The sequence below is a fragment of the Pseudophryne corroboree genome, chromosome 6, assembly GCF_028390025.1.
Source record: "Pseudophryne corroboree isolate aPseCor3 chromosome 6, aPseCor3.hap2, whole genome shotgun sequence".
NCBI lineage: Eukaryota > Metazoa > Chordata > Amphibia > Anura > Myobatrachidae > Pseudophryne > Pseudophryne corroboree.
The window spans coordinates 373,741,225-373,765,383 of record NC_086449.1 but is presented as its reverse complement, the minus strand read 5'-3'; the positions used below and the strand labels follow the sequence as shown (position 1 = coordinate 373,765,383).

Here is a 24,159-nt window from a genome sequence, read left to right as displayed (position 1 = left end):
CAGCAACATAACAGAACATTAGTATCTATCAATACATTACTTAGTAAGGTTCCACTCATTATCAAAACATAGGTACTAAATGGTCAGCCAGTCAGCCCTCCCCTGGGCAGCTATGAATGATCAGCCCAGCTCCGCCTCCTGCATTCTGATTCGCAGCCTACGCTTGATCCCCGATTGGCCTGTCCATCACCAGTATCTTCTCCTTCCGCCAAACCGGACTGCACTCACCCTTCCAGGAGTGTGCATGCCTTCGGCGCGCACAAAAAAAACCTTCCCCTGTCGTCATGCCCCCCCCCCCCTTCCCGTCATTTTGTTCTGGATCTGCCCCTGCTTACAAAGCTAAATCTTCTGGGTTTAGGAACAGCAAAGTGTTCTTTCTCAAGGTTTTTTCCAGGTATAGGATCCATAAATAAAAGGTGCAATTAGTGGTGAGGGTTTAAGGGGGCATACACAGGGGGCGACTTGTGCTGTGTGCCAAGCGATCTAGGTTAGCACAGATCGCTCAGCACACATTGCTATACACACAGCGATGTGTGCTGAATGATTTGTGCTAACCAGTGTTCTATATGGACATGATAGGCGATCTAATTAGAGCTTGCCTGCATGTGCTAAAGATCTGAGTGGGTCGCTATGGGATGTACACACGGGCCCTCATTCCGAGTTGATCGCTCGCTAGCTGCTTTTAGCAGCAGTGTACAAGCTAAGCCGCCGCCCTCTGGGAGTGTATCTTAGCTTAGCAGAAGTGCGAACGAAAGGTTAGCAGAACTGCTCGTAAACATTTTCATGCAGTTTCTGAGCAGCTCCAAACCTACTCCTACCTTGCGATCACCTCACTCAGTTTAGTTCCTGCTTTGACGTCACAAACACGCCCTGCGTACGGCCAGCCACTCCCCCGTTTCCCCAGGCACGCCTACGTTTTTACCTGTCACGCCTGCGTTTTTTAGCACACTCCATGAAAACGGCCAGTTACCACCCAGAAACACCCACTTCCTGTCAATCACTCACCGATCAACAGAGCGACAGAAAAGCGTCGCCCGACCGTGTGAAACTGCATAGTTTTGTGTGAAAGTACTTCGCGCGTGCGTACTGCGGCCCGTACGCATGCGCAGTTTTGCCGTTTTTTTACCTGATCGCTGCGCTGCGAAAATCGGCAGCGAGCGATCAACTCGGAATGAGGGCCAATGAGCGATCCGTGCTTAATTTCTAAGCGATCTCGACAGATCACTTAGAAAATAGTCAAAAAGCGCCCAGTGTGTATACCCCATTACAGCCTGGCAAATACTACCAGATCTATGTAACGCTAGATCTTTTAGCTTGTGAATCCATTTGTATCCTCCCTAACCCACTAGCCTTACTTCACATAGGGATGTTCTTAGTTACATCACAGTGATGAAGCATGTGTATCTGACCGCGTTTGGTGGAATCACAGTGTATGGGGACTGGTGGCCAGGAATGAACTGAATAGATTCATGACCACATTACTGCAGTGATGTTGTTTAGCACGCAGTTTTATATGGGACAATAAATGGTGACATACTGTGTATTTCTTCTAAAACACTTCCCCCCAGACAGAATTTTATAGTGAATAGCTTTACTAGAAATTAAGCACCACAACTGGTTACTTATACATACCAACTGGTCCTTCATGAGACACTGTATGCAGACTGAAGGACAGTTCTCTCTCAGGGTTGTTTAACAGTTCCTTTCTCTTAGAAAATGCCTTTGCAATCATCTTACTTTTCTTGATTCTTTTTGGTTCATCATCACTGCGTCCCAAAACCCTTAAAAAATAAATACAAAAAAAAATGTACAATAAAGAGAACTATTCAAATAACATTAATGGTGTGTACACATGGTGAGATTTTTTTTCTTACGATTTTGACTATATAGTCAAAATCGTAAGAAAAGTTAGTGCAGATCGCAAGGTGAAAGTCACCTTGCGATCCCGATGTGATGCCAATATGCGGTCCTGCGCGGTCGGCATCGCAAGCCTAAATAGACTGTGCAGGCAAGTCAATTTTGACTCTCATAGAAAAGATAGTCAAAATTGACAGCCAAAATCGCACAGTCAGTATCACAAGCACAGTCATTATGTGCTTGCGATGCCGACCTAGTCCCTATCGCATAGTGAGAATCGGGGTTAGCCCGAATCTCACCGTGTGTACACAACTCAACATTTATTTTTTTATTTATGATATTTTAACATCTCAAAATGACATTCCCTTTTGTTTAAATGTGTGTACACACTGAGATAAATCTGTAAGATTTTGACTATATAGTCAAAATCTCAAGGAAAGTTAGTGCACATCTCAAGGTGTTAGGCAGCTTGTGATACCGATTCGATCCTGATGCGCGCTCCCGTGGGGTCGGTATCGCAAGACTAGATAGTCAAGATTGACTTGCCTGCACAGTCTATCTGGTGTACTATCTAGTACAAAGTATAGTCAAAATTGGCACTTAGCGAAAATCATACATAGAAAAATCGAAGGTACAGATAATCAAAATCTGTGCTCTCTGGGCTCTGGGGGAGTTCAAGAGAAATCGCATAGTCAAAATCGGGCATAACAAGGATCTCACCGTGTGTACACACCTTAAAAGTAGGACTGGAACACATTCCCTGCATCTTCCACCTGCACCTAGGGGGTATAGTTACTAAAACGCGGGTTTATAGAAGTGGAGATGTTCCCCATAGCAACCAATAAGATTCTAGATATTATCTTGTAAAAGGTGCTAGATAAATAAGTAGAATCTGATTGGTTGCTATAGGCAACATCTCCACTTCTAGTAAATATACCCCCTAATCTCCAGGATCACCTGAAGAGCTTTAGTATGCGTCAGTAAATATGATTTAAATATAAGGTTTTTTTTTTAGATTTCTGTATTCAAATGAAATACAGAAAACATTGCAATATGTGGAAAAAAGAATATGCATGGAGATTTACACAGGAGATAAAATGAATCAAAGGTTGACAGTTTTGCCTCTGCCTGTGCAGAGCTCTTTCCCTCACCTGCACCAGGCTCTCTTCCAGATAATAATGGTTGCTTTGGTCCATACCCATGTGCTCATGGATATGCCAGTGCCAAACATGGCAAAAAGATTAATCTTCTCTACAAGGAGGCTGGGTCTGTTCTTGATTTCACACTCTGGTCGTGGCTTGTTGGCCTCAACAGCAATGGTCACATTAGCTTCACACCTTAAAGACAGCAAAGTACACCGCTCATAGGATATGGAAGAAGACAGAAGTAAAACCTATATATAAGATGTATGCAATGGACTATAACATACTGGGCAGCTTTACATTGGCTTAGCCAGACATATGAGTTCACAGGGTCCATTTGGCAGCAGTGGCTAATATGTTGAACACGGAACACATGCCCATTTTACTAGAATGGTGCAATCAAGCTGCTGAATTTGTTGGCTGGGTGGGTTCAGACAGGACAGTCAGGAAGCTTACAGAGGGTGGTGGTGATGATGATGATGATGCTTGAATGTAATTTTTATTTCCCTGCCCAATGCATACTCACAGAACATATTCCCGGAAGCTCCTCTCCCACTCAGCCTGGTTGAAGAAGTCATAGAAATGGCAGCCAAAAGTTATAAGCACAAAGCCAAAAGCCAAGAATCCAAATATTCCTGAATCAGAACAGATTGCAAAATAAATCAATAATCATATAAAAATAATATAGTTGCAAAATTATTAGTTTTTCCCTACAGCTCACTCTCTGTATTACCAAATCGGTCTAGCTCTAAGCGCTGTAGCTCAGATATATTCCAGGAACAAATATACCACTGTGATTATTGTTCTGAAACACAATCTAACCCCATATTTTTAAATTTCTAATATAAATAATAAGAATTTACTTATCGATAATTCTATTTCTCAGAGTCCGTAGTGGATGCTGGGAACTCCGTAAGGACCATGGGGAATAGCGGCTCCGCAGGAGACTGGGCACAAAAAGTAAAAGCTTTAGACTAGCTGGTGTGCACTGGCTCCTCCCCCTATGACCCTTCTCCAAGCCTCAGTTAAGATACTGTGCCCGGACGAGCGTACATAATAAGGAAGGATCTTGAATCCCGGGTAAGACTCATACCAGCCACACCAATCACACCGTACAACTCGTGATCTGAACCCAGTTAACAGTATGATAACCGTAGGAGCCTCTGAAAAGATGGCTTCCAACAATAAACAACCCGATTTGTTTGTAACAATAACTATATACAAGTATTGCAGACAATCCGCACTTGGGATGGGCGCCCAGCATCCACTACGGACTATGAGAAATAGAATTATCGGTAAGTAAATTCTTATTTTCTCTGACGTCCTAGTGGATGCTGGGAACTCCGTAAGGACCATGGGGATTATACCAAAGCTCCCAAACGGGCGGGAGAGTGCGGATGACTCTGCAGCACCGAATGAGAGAACTCCAGGTCCTCCTCAGCCAGGGTATCAAATTTGTAGAATTTAGCAAACGTGTTTGCCCCTGACCAAGTAGCTGCTCGGCAAAGTTGTAAAGCCGAGACCCCTCGGGCAGCCGCCCAAGAAGAGCCCACCTTCCTTGTGGAATGGGCTTTTACAGATTTTGGCTGTGGCAGGCCTGCCACAGAATGTGCAAGTTGAATTGTACTACAAATCCAACGAGCAATCGTCTGCTTAGAAGCAGGAGCACCCAGCTTGTTGGGTGCATACAGTATAAACAGCGAGTCAGATTTTCTGACTCCAGCCGTCCTGGAAACATATATTTTCAGGGCCCTGACTACGTCCAGCAACTTGGAGTCCTCCAAGTCCCTAGTAGCCACAGGTACCACAATAGGTTGATTCATGTGAAACGCTGAAACCACCTTAGGGAGAAATTGAGGACGAGTCCTCAATTCCGCCCTATCCGAATGAAATAATAAGAATTTACTTACCGATAATTCTATTTCTCGGAGTCCGTAGTGGATGCTGGGGTTCCTGAAAGGACCATGGGGAATAGCGGCTCCGCAGGAGACAGGGCACAAAAAAGTAAAGCTTTTACCAGATCAGGTGGTGTGCACTGGCTCCTCCCCCCATGACCCTCCTCCAGACTCCAGTTAGGTACTGTGCCCGGACGAGCGTACACAATAAGGGAGGCAATTTGAATCCCGGGTAAGACTCATACCAGCCACACCAATCACACCGTACAACTTGTGATCTAAACCCAGTTAACAGTATGATAACAGAAAGAGCCTCTTAAAGATGGCTCCTTAACAATATAACCCGAATTTGTTAACAATAACTATGTACAGTATTGCAGATAATCCGCACTTGGGATGGGCGCCCAGCATCCACTACGGACTCCGAGAAATAGAATTATCGGTAAGTAAATTCTTATTTTCTCTATCGTCCTAAGTGGATGCTGGGGTTCCTGAAAGGACCATGGGGATTATACCAAAGCTCCCAAACGGGCGGGAGAGTGCGGATGACTCTGCAGCACCGAATGAGAGAATTCCAAGTCCTCTTTTGCCAGGGTATCAAATTTGTAGAATTTTACAAACGTGTTTTCCCCCGACCACGTAGCTGCTCGACAGAATTGTAATGCCGAGACCCCTCGGGCAGCCGCCCAAGATGAGCCCACCTTCCTTGTGGAATGGGCCTTAACAGATTTAGGCTGTGGCAGGCCTGCCACAGAATGAGCAAGTTGAATTGTGTTACAAATCCAACGAGCAATCGTCTGCTTAGAAGCAGGGGCACCCAACTTGTTGGGTGCATATAGTATCAACAGCGAGTCAGATTTTCTGACTTCAGCCGTCCTTGAAATGTATATTTTTAAGGCTCTGACAACGTCCAACAACTTGGAGTCCTCCAAGTCGCCAGTGGCCGCAGGCACCACAATAGGTTGGTTCAGGTGAAACGCTGATACCACCTTAGGGAGAAAATGCGGACGAGTCCTCAGTTCTGCCCTATCCGAATGGAAGATTAGATAAGGGCTTTTATAAGATAAAGCCGCCAATTCAGATACTCTCCTGGCGGAAGCCAGGGCCAGTAACATAGTCACTTTCCATGTGAGATATTTAAAATCCACCTTTTTCAATGGTTCAAACCAATGGGATTTGAGGAAATCTAAAACTACATTTAGATCCCACGGTGCCACCGGAGGCACCACAGGAGGCTGTATATGCAGTACTCCTTTAACAAAAGTCTGTACCTCAGGAACTGAGGCCAATTCTTTTTGGAAGAATATTGACAGGGCCGAAATTTGAACCTTAATAGATCTCAATTTGAGACCCATAGACAATCCTGATTGTAGGAAATGTAGGAAACGACCCAGTTGAAATTCCTCCGTCGGAACACTCCGATCCTCGCACCACGCGACATATTTTCGCCAAATGCGGTGATAATGTTTCGCGGTGACTTCCTTCCTTGCCTTAATCAAGGTAGGAATGACTTCTTCTGGAATGCCTTTCCCTTTTAGGATCTGGCGTTCAACCGCCATGCCGTCAAACGCAGCCGCGGTAAGTCTTGAAAAAGACAGGGACCCTGTTGTAGCAGGTCCCTTCTCAGAAGTAGAGGGCACGGGTCGTCCGTGACCAACTCTTGAAGTTCCGGGTACCAAGTCCTTCTTGGCTAATCCGGAGCCACTAGTATTGTTCTTACTCCTCCTCACCGTATAATCTTCAATACCTTTGGTATGAGAGGCAGAGGAGGAAACACATATACTGATTTGTACACCCAAGGTGTTACCAGTGCGTCCACAGCTATTGCCTGTGGATCTCTTGACCTGGCGCAATACTTGTCCAGTTTCTTGTTGAGGCGAGACGCCATCATGTCTACCATTGGTCTTTCCCAACAGTTTATTAGCATGTGGAAGACTTCTGGATGAAGACCCCCCTCTCCCGGGTGAATATCGTGTCTGCTGAGGAAGTCTGCTTCCCAGTTGTCCACGCCCGGGAAGAACACTGCTGACAGTGCTATTACGTGATTCTCCGCCCAGCGAAGAATCTTGGCAGCTTCTGCCATTGCACTCCTGCTTCTTGTGCCGCCCTGTCTGTTTACATGGGCGACCGCCGTGATGTTGTCCGACTGAATCAACACCGGTTTTCCTTGCAGGAGTGGTTCCGCCTGGCTTAGAGCATTTTAGATTGCTCTTAGTACCAGAATGTTTATGTGAAGAGACTTTTCCAGGTTCGTCCATACCCCCTGGAAGTTTCTTCCTTGTGTGACTGCTCCCCAACCTCTCAGGCTGGCGTCCGTGGTCACCAGGATCAAATCCTGTATGCCGAATCTGCGGCCCTCCAATAGATGAGCCTTTTGCAACCACCACAGAAGATATACCCTTGTCCTTGGCGACAGGGTTATTCGCAGGTGCATCTGAGGATGCGACCCTGACCATTTGTCCAACAGATCCCTTTGGAAAATTCTTGCATGGAATCTGCCGAATGGAATTGCTTCGTAAAAAGCCACCATTTTTCCCAGGACTCTTGTGCATTGATGTACAGACACCTTTCCTGGTTTTAGGAGGTTCCTGACAGGTCGGATAACTCCTTGGCTTTTTCCTCGGGAAGAAAAACCTTTTTCTGAACCGTGTCCAGAATCATCCCTAGGAACAGCAGACGTATCGTCGGAAAACAGCTGCGATTCTTGGAATATTTAGAATCCAGTCGTGCCGTCGAAGAACTACTTTAGATAGTGCTCTTCCGACCTCCAACTGTTCTCTGGAACTTGCCCTTTTAAGGTCGTGCAAGTAAGGGATAATTTAGATGCCTTTTTTCTTTGAAGAAACATCTTTTCGGCCATTACCTTGGTAAAAAGGCCCGGGGTGCCGTGGATAATTCAAACGGCATCGTCTGAAACTGATATTGACAGTTCTGTACCACGAACCAGAGGTACCCTTGATGAGAAGGACAAAATTTGGACATGGAGGTAATCCTTGATGTCCAGGGACACCATATAGTCCCCTTTTTTCCGGTTCGCTATCACTGCTCTGAGTGACTTTATCTCGATTTGAACCTTTTATGTAAGTGTTCAAAACATTTTAGATTTAGACTATGTGTCACCAAGCCGTCTGGCTTCAGTACCACAATATAGTGTGGAAAAATAATACCCTTTTCCTTGTCGTAGGAGGGGTACTTTGATTATCACCTGCTGGATATACAGCTTGTGAATTGTTTCCAATGCTGCCTCCCTGTCGGAGGGAGCCGTTGGTAAAGCAGACTTCAGGAACCTGCGAGGAGAAGATGTCTCGACTCTCCAATCTTTACCCCTGGGATAATACTCGTACGATCTAGGGGTCAACTTGCGAGTGATCCCACTGCGCCCTGAGACTCTTGAGACTACCCCCCCACCTTGAGTCCGCTTGCACTGCCCCAGCGTCATGCTGAGGACTTGGCAGACGCGGTGGAGGGCTTCTTTTCCTGGGAAAGGGCTGCCTGCTGCAGTCTACTTCCCTTACCTCTATGTCTGGGCAGATATGACTGGCCTTTTGCCTGCATGCCCTCATGGGAAAGGAAAGATTGAGGCTGAAAAGACGGTGTCTTTTTTAGCTGAGATGTAACTTGGGGTAAAAAAGGTTGGATTTCCCAGCTGTTGCTGTGGTCCCCAGGTCCGATGGACCGACCCCCAAATAACTCCTTCCCTTTATACAGCAATACTTCCATCTGCCGTATGGGATCTGTATCACCTGACCACTGTCGTGTCCCTGACATCTTCTGGGAGATATGGACAACGCACTTATCTTGATGCCAGAGAGCAAATATCCCTCTGTGCATCTCACATACATATATATAGAATGCATCCTATTAAATGCTCTACATGAATAAAATATTTTCAGTCAGGGAATCCGACCAAGCCAACCCAGCACTGCATCTCCAGGCTGATGGCGATCGCTGGTCGCAGTATAACCACCGTATGTGTGTATATACTTTTTAGGATATTTTTCCAGCTTCCTATCAGCTGGCTCCTTGAGGGCGGCCGTATCTGGAGACGGTAACGCCACTTGATAAGCGTGTGAGCGCCTTATCACCCTAAGGGGTGTTTCCCAACGTACCCTAATTTCTGGCGGGAAAGGGTATAACGCCAATATTTGCTATCGGGGTAACCCTACGCATCATCACACACTTCATTTTATTTTATCTGATTCAGGAAAAACTACAGGTAGTTTTTTCCACTCCCACATAATACCCTTTCTTGTGGTACTTGTAGTATCAGAAACACGTAACACCTCCTTCATTGCCCTTAACGTGTGGCCCTAATGAGAAATACGTTTGTTTATTCACCGTCGACACTGTATTCAGTGTCCGTGTCTGTGTCTGTGTCGACCGACTGAGGTAAATGGGCGTTTTTAAAACCCCTGACGGTGTTTCTGAGACGCCTGGACCGGTCCTAATAGATTGTCGGCCGTCTCATGTCGTCAACCGACCTTGCAGCGTGTTGACATTCTCACGTAATTCTCTAAATAAGCCATCCATTCCGGTGTCGACTCCCTAGAGAGTGACATCACCATTACAGGCAATTTCTCCGCCTCCTCACCAACATCGTCCTCATACATGTCGACACACACGTACCGACACACAGCACACACACCGGGAATGCTCTGACAGAGGACAGGACCCACTAGCCCTTTGGGGAGACAGAGGGAGAGTCTGCCAGCACACACCAAAAACGCTATAATTATATAGGGACAACCTTATATAAGTGTTTCTCCCTTATAGCATCTTTTATATATATACAATATCGCCAAAATCAGTGCCCCCCCTCTCTGTTTTAACCCTGTTTCTGTAGTGCAGTGCAGGGGAGAGCCTGGGAGCCTTCTCTCCAGCTTTTCTGTGAGAGAAAATGGCGCTGTGTGCTGAGGAGATAGGCCCCGCCCCTTTTACGGCGGGCTCGTCTCCCGCTATTTTTGAAGTTAGGCAGGGGTTAAATATCTCCATATAGCCTCTGTGGGCTATATGTGAGGTATTTTTTGCCTCTAATAAGGTTTTTATTTGCCTCTCAGAGCGCCCCCCCCAGCGCTCTGCACCCTCAGTGACTGTTGTGTGAAGTGTGCTGAGAGGAAAATGGCGCACAGCTGCAGTGCTGTGCGCTACCTTTATGAAGACTCAGGAGTCTTCAGCCGCCGATTTTGGACCTCTTCTCTCTTCAGCGTCTGCAAGGGGGCCGGCGGCGCGGCTCCGGTGACCATCCAGGCTGTACCTGTGATCGTCCCTCTGGAGCTAGTGTCCAGTAGCCAAGCAGCAAATCCACTCTGCACGCAGGTGAGTTCACTACTTCTCCCCTAAGTCCCTCGTTGCAGTGATCCTGTTGCCAGCAGGACTCACTGTAAAGTAAAAAACCTAAGCTAAACTTTCTCTAAGCAGCTCTTTAGGAGAGCCACCTAGATTGCACCCTTCTCGTTCGGGCACAAAATCTAACTGGAGTCTGGAGGAGGGTCATGGGGGGAGGAGCCAGTGCACACCACCTGATCTGGTAAAAGCTTTACTTTTTTGTGCCCTGTCTCCTGCGGAGCCGCTATTCCCCATGGTCCTTTCAGGAACCCCAGCATCCACTTAGGACGATAGAGAAATCAGGTAAGGGCTTTTATAGGATAAAGCCGCCAATTCTGATACGCGCCTGGCTGAAGCCAGGGCCAACAGCATTACCACTTTCCATGTGAGATATTTCAAATCCACTGTGGCAAGTGGTTCAAACCAATGTGATTTTAGGAACCCTAAAACTACATTGAGATCCCAAGGTGCCACTGGAGGCACAAAAGGAGGCTGTATATGCAGTACCCCTTTGACAAACGTCTGAACTTCAGGCACTGAAGCCAGTTCTTTCTGGAAGAAGATCGACAGGGCCGAAATTTGAACCTTAATGGATCCTAATTTTAGGCCCATAGACAATCCTGCTTGCAGGAAATGTAGGAAACGACCCAGTTGAAATTCCTCCGTAGGGGCCTTCTTGGCCTCACACCACGCAACATATTTTCGCCAAATGCGATGATAATGTTTTGCAGTTACATCCTTCCTGGCCTTGATCAGGGTAGGGATGACTTCATCTGGAATGCCTTTTTCCTTCAGGATCCGGCGTTCAACCGCCATGCCGTCAAACGCAGCCGCGGTAAGTCTTCGAACAGACAAGGTCCCTGCTGGAGCAGGTCCTTCCTTAGAGGTAGAGGCCACGGGTCCTCTGTGAGCATCTCTTGCAGCTCCGGGTACCAAGTTCTTCTTGGCCAATCCGGAGCCACGAGTATCGTTCTTACTCCTCTCCTTCTTATCATTCTCAGTACTTTTGGTATGAGAGGAAGAGGAGGGAACACATATACCGACTGGAACACCCACGGAGTTACCAGAGCGTCCACCGCTATTGCCTGAGGGTCCCTTGTCCTGGCGCAATATCTGTCCAGTTTCTTGTTGAGACGGGACGCCATCATGTCCACCTTTGGTTTTTCCCAACGGTTTACAATCACTTGGAAGACTTCTGGATGAAGTCCCCACTCCCCCGGGTGGAGGTCGTGTCTGCTGAGGAAGTCTGCTTCCCAGTTGTCCACTCCCGGAATGAACACTGCTGACAGTGCTATCACATGATTTTCCGCCCAGCGGAGAATCCTTGCAGCTTCTGCCATTGCCCTCCTGCTTCTTGTGCCGCCCTGTCTGTTTACGTGGGCGACAGCCGTGATGTTGTCCGACTGGATCAATACCGGTTGACCCTGAAGCAGAGGCCTTGCTTGACTTAGGGCATTGTAAATGGCCCTTAGCTCTAGGATATTTATGTGAAGAGACGTTTCCATGCTTGACCACAAGCCCTGGAAATTTCTTCCCTGTGTGACTGCTCCCCAGCCTCTCAGGCTGGCATCCGTGGTTACCAGCATCCAATCCTGAATGCCGAATCTGCGGCCCTCTAGAAGATGAGCCTTCTGTAACCACCACAGGAGAGATACCCTTGTCCTTGGAGATAGGGTTATCCGCTGATGCATCTGAAGATGCGATCCGGACCATTTGTCCAGCAGATCCCACTGAAAAGTTCTTGCATGGAATCTTCCGAATGGAATCGCTTCGTAAGAAGCCACCATTTTTCCCAGGACTCTCGTGCACTGATGCACTGACACTTGTCCTGGTTTTAGGAGGTTCCTGACTAGCTCGGATAACTCCCTGGCCTTCTCCTCCGAGAGAAACACCTTTTTCTGGACTGTGTCCAGAATCATCCCTAGGAACAGTAGACGTGTTGTTGGAATCAGCTGTGATTTTGGGATATTTAGAATCCACCCGTGCTGACGTAGCACTACCTGAGATAGTGCTACTCCGACCTCTAACTGTTCCCTGGACCTTGCCCTTATCAGGAGATCGTCCAAGTAAGGGATAATTAATACGCCTTTTCTTCGAAGAAGAATCATCATTTCTGCCATTACCTTGGTAAAGACCCGTGGTGCCGTGGACAATCCAAACGGCAGCGTCTGAAACTGATAATGACAGTTTTGTATCACAAACCTGAGGTACCCTTGGTGAGAAGGGTAGATTGGGACGTGGAGATAAGCATCCTTGATGTCTAGAGATACCATATAGTCCCCTTCTTCCAGGTTCGCTATCACTGCTCTGAGTGACTCCATCTTGAATTTGAACCTTTTTATGTAAGTGTTCAAAGATTTTAGATTTAAAATTGGTCTCACCGAGCCGTCCGGCTTCGGTACCACAAACAGCGTGGAATAATACCCCTTTCCCTGTTGTAGGAGGGGTACCTTGATTATCACCTGCTGGGAATACAGCTTGTGAATAGCTTCCAATACTGCCTCCCTGTCGGAGGGAGACGTTGGTAGAGCAGACTTCAGGAACCGGCGAGGGGGAGACGTCTCGAATTCCAATTTGTACCCCTGTGATACTACCTGCAGGATCCAGGGGTCCACTTGCGAGTGAGCCCACTGCGCGCTGAAATTCTTGAGACGGCCCCCCACCGTGCCCGAGTCTGCTTGCAGAGCCCCAGCGTCATGCTGAGGACTTGGCAGAAGCGGGAGAGGGCTTCTGCTCCTGGGAAGAGGCTGCATGGTGCAGTCTTTTTCCCCTTCCTCTGCCCCGGGGCAGGAACGAGCGGCCTTTTTCCCTCTTGCCCTTATAGGGACGAAAGGACTGGGTTTGAAAAGACGGTGTCTTTTTCTGCTGAGAGGTGACCTGGGGTAAAAAAGTGGATTTTCCAGCCGTTGCTGTGGCCACCAGGTCCGATAGACCGACCCCAAATAACTCCTCCCCTTTATACGGCAATACTTCCATATGTCGTTTGGAATCCGCATCACCTGACCACTGTCGCGTCCATAACGTTCTTCTGGCAGAAATGGACATCGCACTTACTCTAGATGCCAGGGTGCAAATATCCCTCTGTGCATCTCGCATATATAGTAATGCATCCTTTAGATGCTCTATAGTTAATAATATACTGTCCCTATCCAGGGTATCAATATTTTCAGTCAGGGAATCCGACCAAGCCACTCCAGCGCTGCACATCCAGGCTGAGGCGATCGCTGGTCGCAGTATAACACCGGTATGTGTGTATATACCTTTTAAGATATTTTCCAGCCTTCTATCAGCTGGTTCCTTGAGAGCGGCCGTATCAGGAGACGGTAACGCCACTTGTTTTGATAAGCGTGTGAGCGCCTTATCTACCCTAGGGGGTGTTTCCCAACGTGCACTAACCTCTGGCGGGAAAGGGTATAGTGCCAATAATTTATTAGAAATCAGCAGTTTTTTATCGGGGGAAACCCACGCTTTATCACACACCTCATTTAATTCATCTGACTCAGGAAAAACCACTGGTAGTTTTTTCACACCCCACATAATACCCTTTTTTGTGGTACTTGTAGTGTCAGAAATGTTCAAAGCCTCCTTCATTGCCGTGATCATGTAACGTGTGGCCCTACTGGACATTACGTTTGTCTCGTCACCGTCGACACTGGATTCAGTATCCGTGTCAGGGTCTGTGTCGACCATCTGAGGTAACGGGCGTTTTAGCGCCCCTGACGGTGTCTGAGACGCCTGAACAGGCACTAATTGATTTGTCGGCTGTCTCATGTCGTCAACAGTTTTTTGCAAAGTGCTGACATTGTCACGTAATTCTTTTATTACTACCATCCAGTCAGGTGTCGACTCCCTAGGGGGTGACATCACTAACACAGGCAATTGCTCTGCTTCCACATCATTTTCCTCCTCATACATGTCGACACCATCGTACCGACACCTAGCACACACACAGGGAATGCTCTGATAGAGGACAGGACCCCACTAGCCCTTTGGGGAGACAGAGGGAGAGTTTGCCAGCACACACCAGAGCGCTATATATATACAGGGATAACCTTATATAAGTGTTACTCCCTGTTATAGCTGCTGTATTTATATATTAGCTGCCAATAGTGCCCCCCTCTCTGTTTTACCCTGTTTCTGTAGTGCAGGACTGCAGGGGAGAGTCAGGGAGCCGTCCTTCCAGCGGAGCTGTGAAAGAAAATGGCGCTTGTGTGCTGAGGAGAAAGGCTCCGCCCCCTTCACGGCGGCCTTTTCTCCCGCTTTTTTCAGGAAACTGGCAGGGGATAAATGCATCCATATAGCCCAGGAGCTATATGTGATGCATTTTTTTTAGCCATATAAGGTTTTTATATCGTTTTTATTGCGTCTCAGGGCGCTCCCCCCCACCCTCAGTGACCGGAGTGTGAAGTGTGCTGAGAGCAATGGCGCACAGCTGCAGTGCTGTGCGCTACCTTATTTGAAGACAGGAACGTCTTCTGCCGCCGCTTTCTCCGGACCTCTTCGCTCTTCTGGCTCTGTAAGGGGGCCGGCGGCGCGGCTCCGGGACCCATCCAGGCTGAACCTGTGATCGTCCCTCTGGAGCTAATGTCCAGTAGCCAAGAAGCCCAATCCACTCTGCAGTCAGGTGAGTTCGCTTCTTCTCCCCTTAGTCCCACGATGCAGTGAGCCTGTTGCCAGCAGGACTCACTGAAAATAAAAAACCTATTTAAACTTTTACTTCTAAGCAGCTCAGGAGAGCCACCTAGCTTGCACCCTTCTCGTTCGGGCACAAAAATCTAACTGAGGCTTGGAGGAGGGTCATAGGGGGAGGAGCCAGTGCACACCAGCTAGTCTAAAGCTTTTACTTTTTGTGCCCAGTCTCCTGCGGAGCCGCTATTCCCCATGGTCCTTACGGAGTTCCCAGCATCCACTAGGACGTCAGAGAAAAGAAGGAATAAATGTGTTCTATTATTATTATTATTATTATTTATTAGACTTTTACCAGTTTCTATGATGGTGCTAGAATATTTATTGCAGTTTACCAATAAGAACAAACTGCATTATTTGCTTTCTATTCTTCCCATAATCCTCTCGTCTGCTACTTAAAATCTCATAAATCTATCAAGAACAATAAATAATTGGGAGGAAGCACTGTCCTACATCAATATACTACTACTGTAATTTCGTCTGTCAATTTGTTTTCGCTGATGACAATAAATGAACTTTGAACTTACCAAATTTCTGCCCTGTGTATAATGCCCACACAAACCCTTGGGCTCCTATACTTTGTGTAAATCTGGCTCTGGTACCAGCCAAAGCCGCCTCCTCAGCCAATGACCTCACCGCATGTCCTCGATATACATAATATATATATATATATATATATATACACATATACACACACACACACCTTATATGTTCCTTGTGCTAGGCACAAGTAAGTACCAAAATCTTTTTAGTATCTCTGAAATTCCAATACTATCTGTATGTGACAATAATAGCTCCATATAATTCTGTATTCTGAGCCTACTCTGTAGACTACTGTATCGGAGACCAATGTTTTAAATACAGAAGTTGGCATCATATGGTATTTATTTATTATTGTATTTATTACTAGTTATTTATATAGCGCACACATATTCCACAGCACTTTACAGAGAGTATTTTGGCCATTCACATCAGTCCCTGCCCCAGTGGAGCTTTCAATCTATGGGGGGTAATTCCAAGTTGATCGCAGCAGGAATTTGGTTAGCAGTTGGGCAAAACCATGTGCACTGCAGGGGGGCAGATATAACATTTGCAGAGAGAGTTAGATTTGGGTGTGGTGTGTTCAATCTGCAATCTAATTTGCAGTGTAAAAATAAAGCAGCCAGTATTTACCCTGCACAGAAACAAAGTAACCCACCCAAATCTAACTCTTTCTGCACATGATATATCTGCCTCCCCTGCAGTGCACATGGTTTTGCCCAACTGCTAAAAAAATTCCTGCTGCGATCAACTTGGAATTACCCCCTATATTCCCTTCTATAAGCACATACACATACATAGGGTTAATTTTGTTAAGAGCCAATTAACCTACCAGTATATTTTTAGATTGTTGGAGGAAACCCACACAAGTACGGGAGAATATACAAACTCCACACAGTTATTCCCATGGTGGGAATCTAACCCATGACCTCAGTGCTGTGAGGCAGTAATGCTAACCATTACACCGTCCGTACTGTACTGGATAGTATTATTCTCTTGACTTTTTGGGCACTGTCAAAGTCCAAAAATATTGTAATGCATGCCCCACGTACTAACCCCATGTACATGCCCGCTGCGCGTGCACTCAGTCTGCCGTGCGTGCACATATCCGCAATTTGCGTAAAGGAGCTTTCCACGGCCATGCGCCTTAGCGCGTGGTATGCGCATTTACGGTAGAGTTTGTGAACGCATAGAGGGTTATTAGAACATTACATATTTAACCCAAATAGTGTACATTTTAGATATAGCTCCCCTAGACCACGTCAGCGAGTATTAATAGTTTAAACAGTTCCTGGACTAAGAGATTTGCCTTTGCATGATAGGAAGGGTCAGATAAAGGTTGGAAGGTGATGTCTAGTATCCAGCTGTAGGGTATTTTGAGGGTAACATTCCGGTGTTGGTTAGAGAAAGATTGCATGTTCCTGCGTATAGTTATGTGCAAAAGTAGAATATAGATATTAACTGTATATTATGTATGCGGCGGGAATCCAGAGGATACCACCCACAAGAGCAGTTGGGGAAAGACATCGCCCATCTATTCAAATCCACCTATGACCTCTTCTGTAATGTAAAGACACATCCCTGTGTCCAATGGACAATGAGATTACAGTGACCATTGTATTGTGTATGCATGTTGTGTATAAAAAGCCCATTGTTGCCTGGCCGGTCAGAAGACTCTGAACGCTATCTGTATGACCAGCGGAAGACCGGCCGGGTTGCGTTTTGCGAACATTCTCACGTATGTACATTCTCTGCAGCCATTATTCTGTTTAGATTTATCTTGTTAGCCTGTAGTGTATGATTTGTACTGTTTACCTTTTGGAATTAATCCACGGTGGCCTTAGAACCCTGTGGTTTCAACTAAAAATCAGTGTTGTGTCTTCACTTTCCTGCAAGGGTCTTAGAGTGTATCTGTATAAGGTGTATAGGCATTGATAAGGTGTACGCACTGCGGGTACTTTATACCATCAGCGTTACTTAAGGTTTAAGGTATAACATCGTTGCAGTACTTTGCTGCTAAGGGTTTAAAGTATAATCATATCATTGCATTGTATCATTAACAAGGTTTAAAGGTTATCAATTGTGTGTGCGCACGCTGTGTGTACTCTGTACACTCAGCGCGACATGTGTACGCCAAGTACGTATCACGTGCGGGACTCTGTACTCAAATAGCGTACAAAGTGCGTAGCACGTGTATCCAGTCTAGCGGCCATAGCGGCTCCACGGTAATAGTGTATCTAGAGGTATAGTTTTTCGGTCTAAGATAATATCGACATTATCAGCACACAGTAACAAATCCTAAAACATTTTAAATTATTTTTAAAATGTGTTGTAGTAAACTGGAAAAGATTTTTTAAATTAGTACTGCTTTTTCTACAGATATCCACTAAGTGAGACCAGCTTCTAAATTCAATTTTACCAAACACTGGGAACTGCGTACTTTTCTTAAACAATGGCTGTCAGAGCCATTAAATCTTGCCCGCAGTGCAGGGAGGATGAATATTAATCATACATTTGAAATAATTAATAGAGAAACACACACACACACACACACACACACACACACACACACACACACACACACAAAAACTGTAAATAAAGGAAAAAATACAATAAAACAAATAGAAAATTACCTTATTTTACATAATGAACATTAACGACTAATCATTTCATTGACAACCTCTAATTCCTGTCCTCATTTCTTACTGTTTAACCAGCAACTCCAAGCTTGTACATTTAAGGATACTGACACATTCTCCTTATCAGAAAACAAAATATATTGAACAGCATATAGATAAAAATGGGAACAGAAAGCAGTATTACCTAGTCGCAGCATGGTTTCATTGATTTTACTGGCTGCTTTCTCACTAAGGAGCCCAGGATGATTGCTCTTGATGGAAAATAATGTCATTACCCCTATAGGAGAAATTTGAGTTGGTAAAAAATAAATAAAAAATAAATAAATGTAATGTTAGTAAATGAGCATCTAGGTAATTAGACACTTGCTTTAATTTCTTCACTTGTAGTAGACAGATAAAAACTACAGCGCACTTGCGGGAGAGAAGGAATGTGAGAGAAAGGGTGAAGATGGAAAGGGATGGAGAAAGAAGGGATGAAAGAAAATGGGAAGAAAGTAATGTGACAATTTGATGTATGATAGTGTTCACAAATGACCATATGTCGTAATATAATGATGTTTATTAGGGTGGTATATTCCCACTGTCAGGTGTGTCATGCAGACCACCCTTTTCAGTGTACCCTCCTGAATGGTACACTTCTGCTCAAAACTTCTAGAATTAATAATAAGAGTGGTGGGTAAAAGTATGTGCCTCTCCGTAAATCTGGCACAATGTCTGTGTCAGTGTTATGTCCTTAGGAGTCCTAATGTTCAGAGGTCCCTTGCGGGATGAATGTCAGGTATGCCCAAGGGTGCACCTTTACCATAGGTATGGTATCACCTATGTGGCTCTGAAACTAGGTAAGTATCAGTCGTGGTGGGGTGTGTGACAGTTTGCGGCGTCCCGCCTGTCAGACCTCCCTGTGTGCACCAAATGAGGAATCGGGGGTACGGGCTTGGTTCTTACACTTACCGCCGGGGGTGCGTTCCGCGCGCCTGTGCCGGCTCAGCTTCCGTTCCCGAGTCCTCCGGTGTCCTTTGATGTCCAGGCCGTCTCGTCTCGGTCCCCGTGGTCGGTCAGCGGCCGCCGCTTTCCTCCTTACTCCGCCGGGTCCCGTCTGTGACTTCCTGCTTTGCCGCTCACGTGATGTGTCACGTGAGCGGGAGTGTTCAATTAGCCCCTGTTGCTCGGGGATACCTCTCTCCAGCCGGGGAGAGGTGTCTGTAGAATGCAGTGTGTAGTGAGACAAGTCCTCCAACGCGTTTCAGCAATCTGCCTTTTTCTAGGATTACAAGTCTTGAGTCCTTGGATCATTATATGCTTGTTACATGGCACTGATTGGTTCCCAATGTATGTGCACGCCCCTTTATGTTAATGGCCAGTATTATATAATCGGCTTTCTCCAATGTTGATAGGAAGAGACGTATTCTTTGTCCCTAATTTGGGATGTCTGTTAACACTGATTGATTACTAATAATGGGTAATACTTGTGTGAAAAAAGATGGGGGATAATGTATGATAGAACTGTCGGTGCATATATTGTATAGATTGAAAAAGTTATGATAATTACGTAGGTGGATGGGATAAACATGGTTTGGGGGGGGGGATAACATGATTGGTTTGGAAAGTATGTGATGATATTAGGTAATTGTCTGTAACGTGGGATATCGACGTATGCAATTGCATGACAGGATGAAAGATGTGAAAGGAAAAGATAGTAACGATGAGTGAAAAATTATTAATGAATGAAAAATTAATAGTAGATATGATTGATATGTGATTGAAAATAAATAAATATAAAAATAATAATAAAATAAAAAAAATATAAATAAAAATAAATATGAATAATGAAAAAAAAATAAAAAAAAATTAATTAACACGGTATGATGAACCCATACCTCGGGTGATGGGACTACAAATGTAGGGGTATGACAAGACGTCTAGGGACTTAGATTAATTCATAAGTAAACACATGGTCAGTACCATTATATTAGTCCTACACTGAGGCAATCCACTCATCCTTAGAAAGCCATAAACATTTAGGGTCAGTGTAACATCATTAAATCAGGAATGTAACCGCCTCCTGAGCTCCTACTACCAATATACATTAAAGTACTCACACACACTCTAATCATTAATACATTCATCATTCTTATTTTTATATTTATATTTATTTATTTTATATATTTTTTATTATATATATTTTTTTATTTATTTTTTTCTTTTTCATTTTAATTTTATTTATATTTATTTTTATTATATTTGTTTATTTTCATATTTATGTTTATTTTTATATTTATTTTTATTTATTATTAGATTATTTTTTTATTATTTTTTATATTTATTTTTATTTTTTATGTATTTATTTTTATTTTCATTTTTTTTTTCATTATTCATATTTATTTTTATTTATATTTATTTTTATTTTAGTTATCATCACATACTATCCAAACCAATCATGTTATCCCCCCCCCAAACCATGTTTATCCCATCCACCTACGTAATTATCATAACTTTTTCAATCTATACAATATATGCACCGACAGTTCTATCATACATTATCCCCCATCTTTTTTCACACAAGTATTACCCATTATTAGTAATCAATCAGTGTTAACAGACATCCCAAATTAGGGACAAAGAATACGTCTCTTCCTATCAACATTGGAGAAAGCCGATTATATAATACTGGCCATTAACATAAAGGGGCGTGCACATACATTGGGAACCAATCAGTGCCATGTAACAAGCATATAATGATCCAAGGACTCAAGACTTGTAATCCTAGAAAAAGGCAGATTGCTGAAACGCGTTGGAGGACTTGTCTCACTACACACTACATTCTACAGACACCTCTCCCCGGCTGGAGAGAGGTATCCCCGAGCAACAGGGGCTAATTGAACACTCCCGCTCACGTGACACATCACGTGAGCGGCAAAGCAGGAAGTCACAGACGGGACCCGGCGGAGTAAGGAGGAAAGCGGCGGCCGCTGACCGACCACGGGGACCGAGACGAGACGGCCTGGACATCAAAGGACACCGGAGGACTCGGGAACGGAAGCTGAGCCGGCACAGGCGCGCGGAACGCACCCCCGGCGGTAAGTGTAAGAACCAAGCCCGTACCCCCGATTCCTCATTTGGTGCACACAGGGAGGTCTGACAGGCGGGACGCCGCAAACTGTCACACACCCCACCACGACTGATACTTACCTAGTTACAGAGCCACATAGGTGATACCATACCTATGGTAAAGGTGCACCCTTGGGCATACCTGACATTCATCCCGCAAGGGACCTCTGAACATTAGGACTCCTAAGGACATAACACTGACACAGACATTGTGCCAGATTTACGGAGAGGCACATACTTTTACCCACCACTCTTATTATTAATTCTAGAAGTTTTGAGCAGAAGTGTACCATTCAGGAGGGTACACTGAAAAGGGTGGTCTGCATGACACACCTGACAGTGGGAACATACCACCCTAATAAACATCATTATATTACGACATATGGTCATTTGTGAACACTATCATACATCAAATTGTCACATTACTTTCTTCCCATTTTCTTTCATCCCTTCTTTCTCCATCCCTTTCCATCTTCACCCTTTTTCTCACATTCCTTCTCTCCCACAAGTGCGCTGACCTCACCATTGCTTAACATTAGTACGGAGGTAGGACACCTCTAGGCCTAGCAGCACTAACCCCCCATCCCAGTGAGCGCAGTCTCTCTCCAATTATCTACAGATAAAAACTACAGTTTAGTATAGATTTTGCATCTATATGCAGTATTAGTAAATGAGCCCTATTATTTCCACGTAGTATATTTCTCTAGCATACATAAGGGATATTGGGGAATCTAGTATGATGGGGTATAGACGGGGTCCAAAGGAGCAAGTGCACTTTAAATTTCTGCAACTGGGTCCTCCCCTCAATGCCCCCTCCCACAGGCAGTTTAGAAAAAAGTGCCCTCAGGAGACTATGCACATCTCTGAGCTCCAGAGAGTTTCTCAATTTTTTTTTAATGTTTGTTATTTTCGGTATGCTGTTTGGGCAACAGTATACCTGCACCGTGGGAGTTAGGGAAGGGGGGCGGTCTCCAGCCTTACGAGGTGCAGAGCCGCTTCCCCGCTACAGGACCACCGTACTGAAAGGTTGTTGTTCAGCGGGGCACTGCGCCTTGGCTGGCCAGCTGTCACAGCCACAGCACACCGCACACCCCTAACGCTGCCTGAAGGCGACATCGTTGGTGAGTACACACGGGGGCCCCGGTTCACTGTGCAGCTGACCACGGGAACGGCATACGGGACCCTCCTGGGGGGGGGTCCCGCTAAGATCCCCCATGTAGACTGGCACAAAAACACTTTCACTAGCACTTGTGCTGTTTTTAAGCTAAATTAAGAGTTTGCCAGTATAATATATCCCTGTAACTCCGGCGCCATTGAAGGGTGCGGAGCTACATCAGAGCGGGACCTGAGGCGTTTTGGTGCCTTCCTGTGCTTACTGCAGCCATTCTCAGCACACACAGCACTTCCTGATCCTCAGCCACACTGGATCTCTGGTACAGGGTGTAGCAAAGGGGGAGAGCCGCTTGTATACACTATCTGGGTCCTCTTTAGGACAGGATTTGTTAGTGTTTATTGTAATATAGTGAGCTGACAGCCTCACTGGGGCTGTACAGCTAGGGGTGTGCTGTTGTCTCTCTCTCTCCTCTCACATACTGTAGGGCAGGCTTGCAATATAAAGGTGCATACACACTGGGCGTTTTTGCCCATTGTGTATGCACAGCGATGATCGCTGACATCGCTGGGCTGAAAAGCACTCAGTGCATACACATTGAGCGTTTTTCCCCCCTGCCCAGCGATGTCAGCGGCTTTCCATAGCAGGATGCTACGGAAAGCCGCTCACCCCGCCGTTCATCTACTGGTAATACCAGTAGATGAACGGCGGCCGCCAGCGATGAAGCGGGAGCACGCTCATCGTTTGGGCATACACACTGGGCGGTTTTAAGCTGAAAGTAGCTCAAAACACCAAAAGTGAGCTGCTTACAGCTCAAAATCGCCCAGTGTGTATGGGCCGTAACTGTCTGTGTGTATGTTATTGTTCTTACTGTGAAACATGTGTAAACACAAGCTGTGCAGTGTATGCTACACCACATTCTCTCCATTATCTACTGATTCTGTTTCCTGTGAACAATGCAGCCAATCTTCACAAATCAGGGGCTGGGGGAGAGGGTCCAGAGCCCCACTGGCTAGGGTCTCTTAAAACTATGATGTCAGATATGTCATCCCAGCTCACTGCTAATGTACAGAAGACTCAGCTACTACAACGAGCTGTTTCAGATTTAGCTGCTAGGGCATATGCAGCAGAGCCCCCCCTCCCTCAGGCAGGTCCACAGAAGCGTGGGTTACCCGCTCTACTCTCCGATACAGATGAGGATATACAGGAGGATGGGGATGACTTGGATACTGTTAGTGGGGATCCTGATTCTGCTCAGGGTATTGAACCCCGAATTCCGGCTATACGGGACGTTTTAAAGCTCCCTCTAGAGGACGCTGCGTCACAGCAGTCGTTTCTCTTTATACAAAACAAGCCTAATGGCACTTTCCCTGACTCGACAGAGTTAGATGACCTATTCAAGTTGGCCTGGAAAAATCCAGACAAAAAATTCCAAGTGTCCTAAAAATTTTTGCGCACTTTTCCATTTGCTCCTGAAGGTAGGAAATTTTGGGAGGAACCTCCTGGGGTTGATGTATCAGTCTCTCGCCTGTCAAAAAAGGCGGTGCTGCCTGCCCCGGGCTCCTCTACCATGAAGGATCCTGGGAATAGGAAGATAGAGACTACACTCTAATCTATTTACATGGCAGCAGGTGTATCGCAAAGGCCGGTCACTGCGGGTTGCTGGATGACCCATGCAATTCATTACTGGACCACTCAAATTCAGGGGGGGCCTCTCGGGGGATATGCCCTTGGTCACTATGGTGACCCTCCTAAAACACATTCAGGACACTGCACGTGTCCTCTGTGATTCGCTCAAGGAGATGGGGAACATTAATGCTAGGACTTCTGCCATGGCAGTGTCGGCGCGCAGGGCC

The 24,159-nt window shown here is 45.7% G+C and overlaps 1 protein-coding gene across 2 annotated transcripts in view; it reads right to left on the bottom strand.

The window, feature by feature from the left end:
- SMO (smoothened, frizzled class receptor) overlaps nt 1-24,159 on the bottom strand; it is a 75,881-nt gene that overhangs the window by 3,326 nt on the left and 48,396 nt on the right. For both annotated transcript variants that reach the window (XM_063926719.1, XM_063926720.1), the window contains exons 7-10: nt 18,269-18,361; nt 3,526-3,634; nt 3,009-3,194; nt 1,633-1,781 (exon numbers count right to left, since the gene is read on the bottom strand). In XM_063926719.1, coding sequence (XP_063782789.1) covers nt 1,633-1,781; nt 3,009-3,194; nt 3,526-3,634; nt 18,269-18,361 — 537 coding nt within the window. The remainder of the gene's footprint in view (nt 1-1,632; nt 1,782-3,008; nt 3,195-3,525; nt 3,635-18,268; nt 18,362-24,159) is intronic.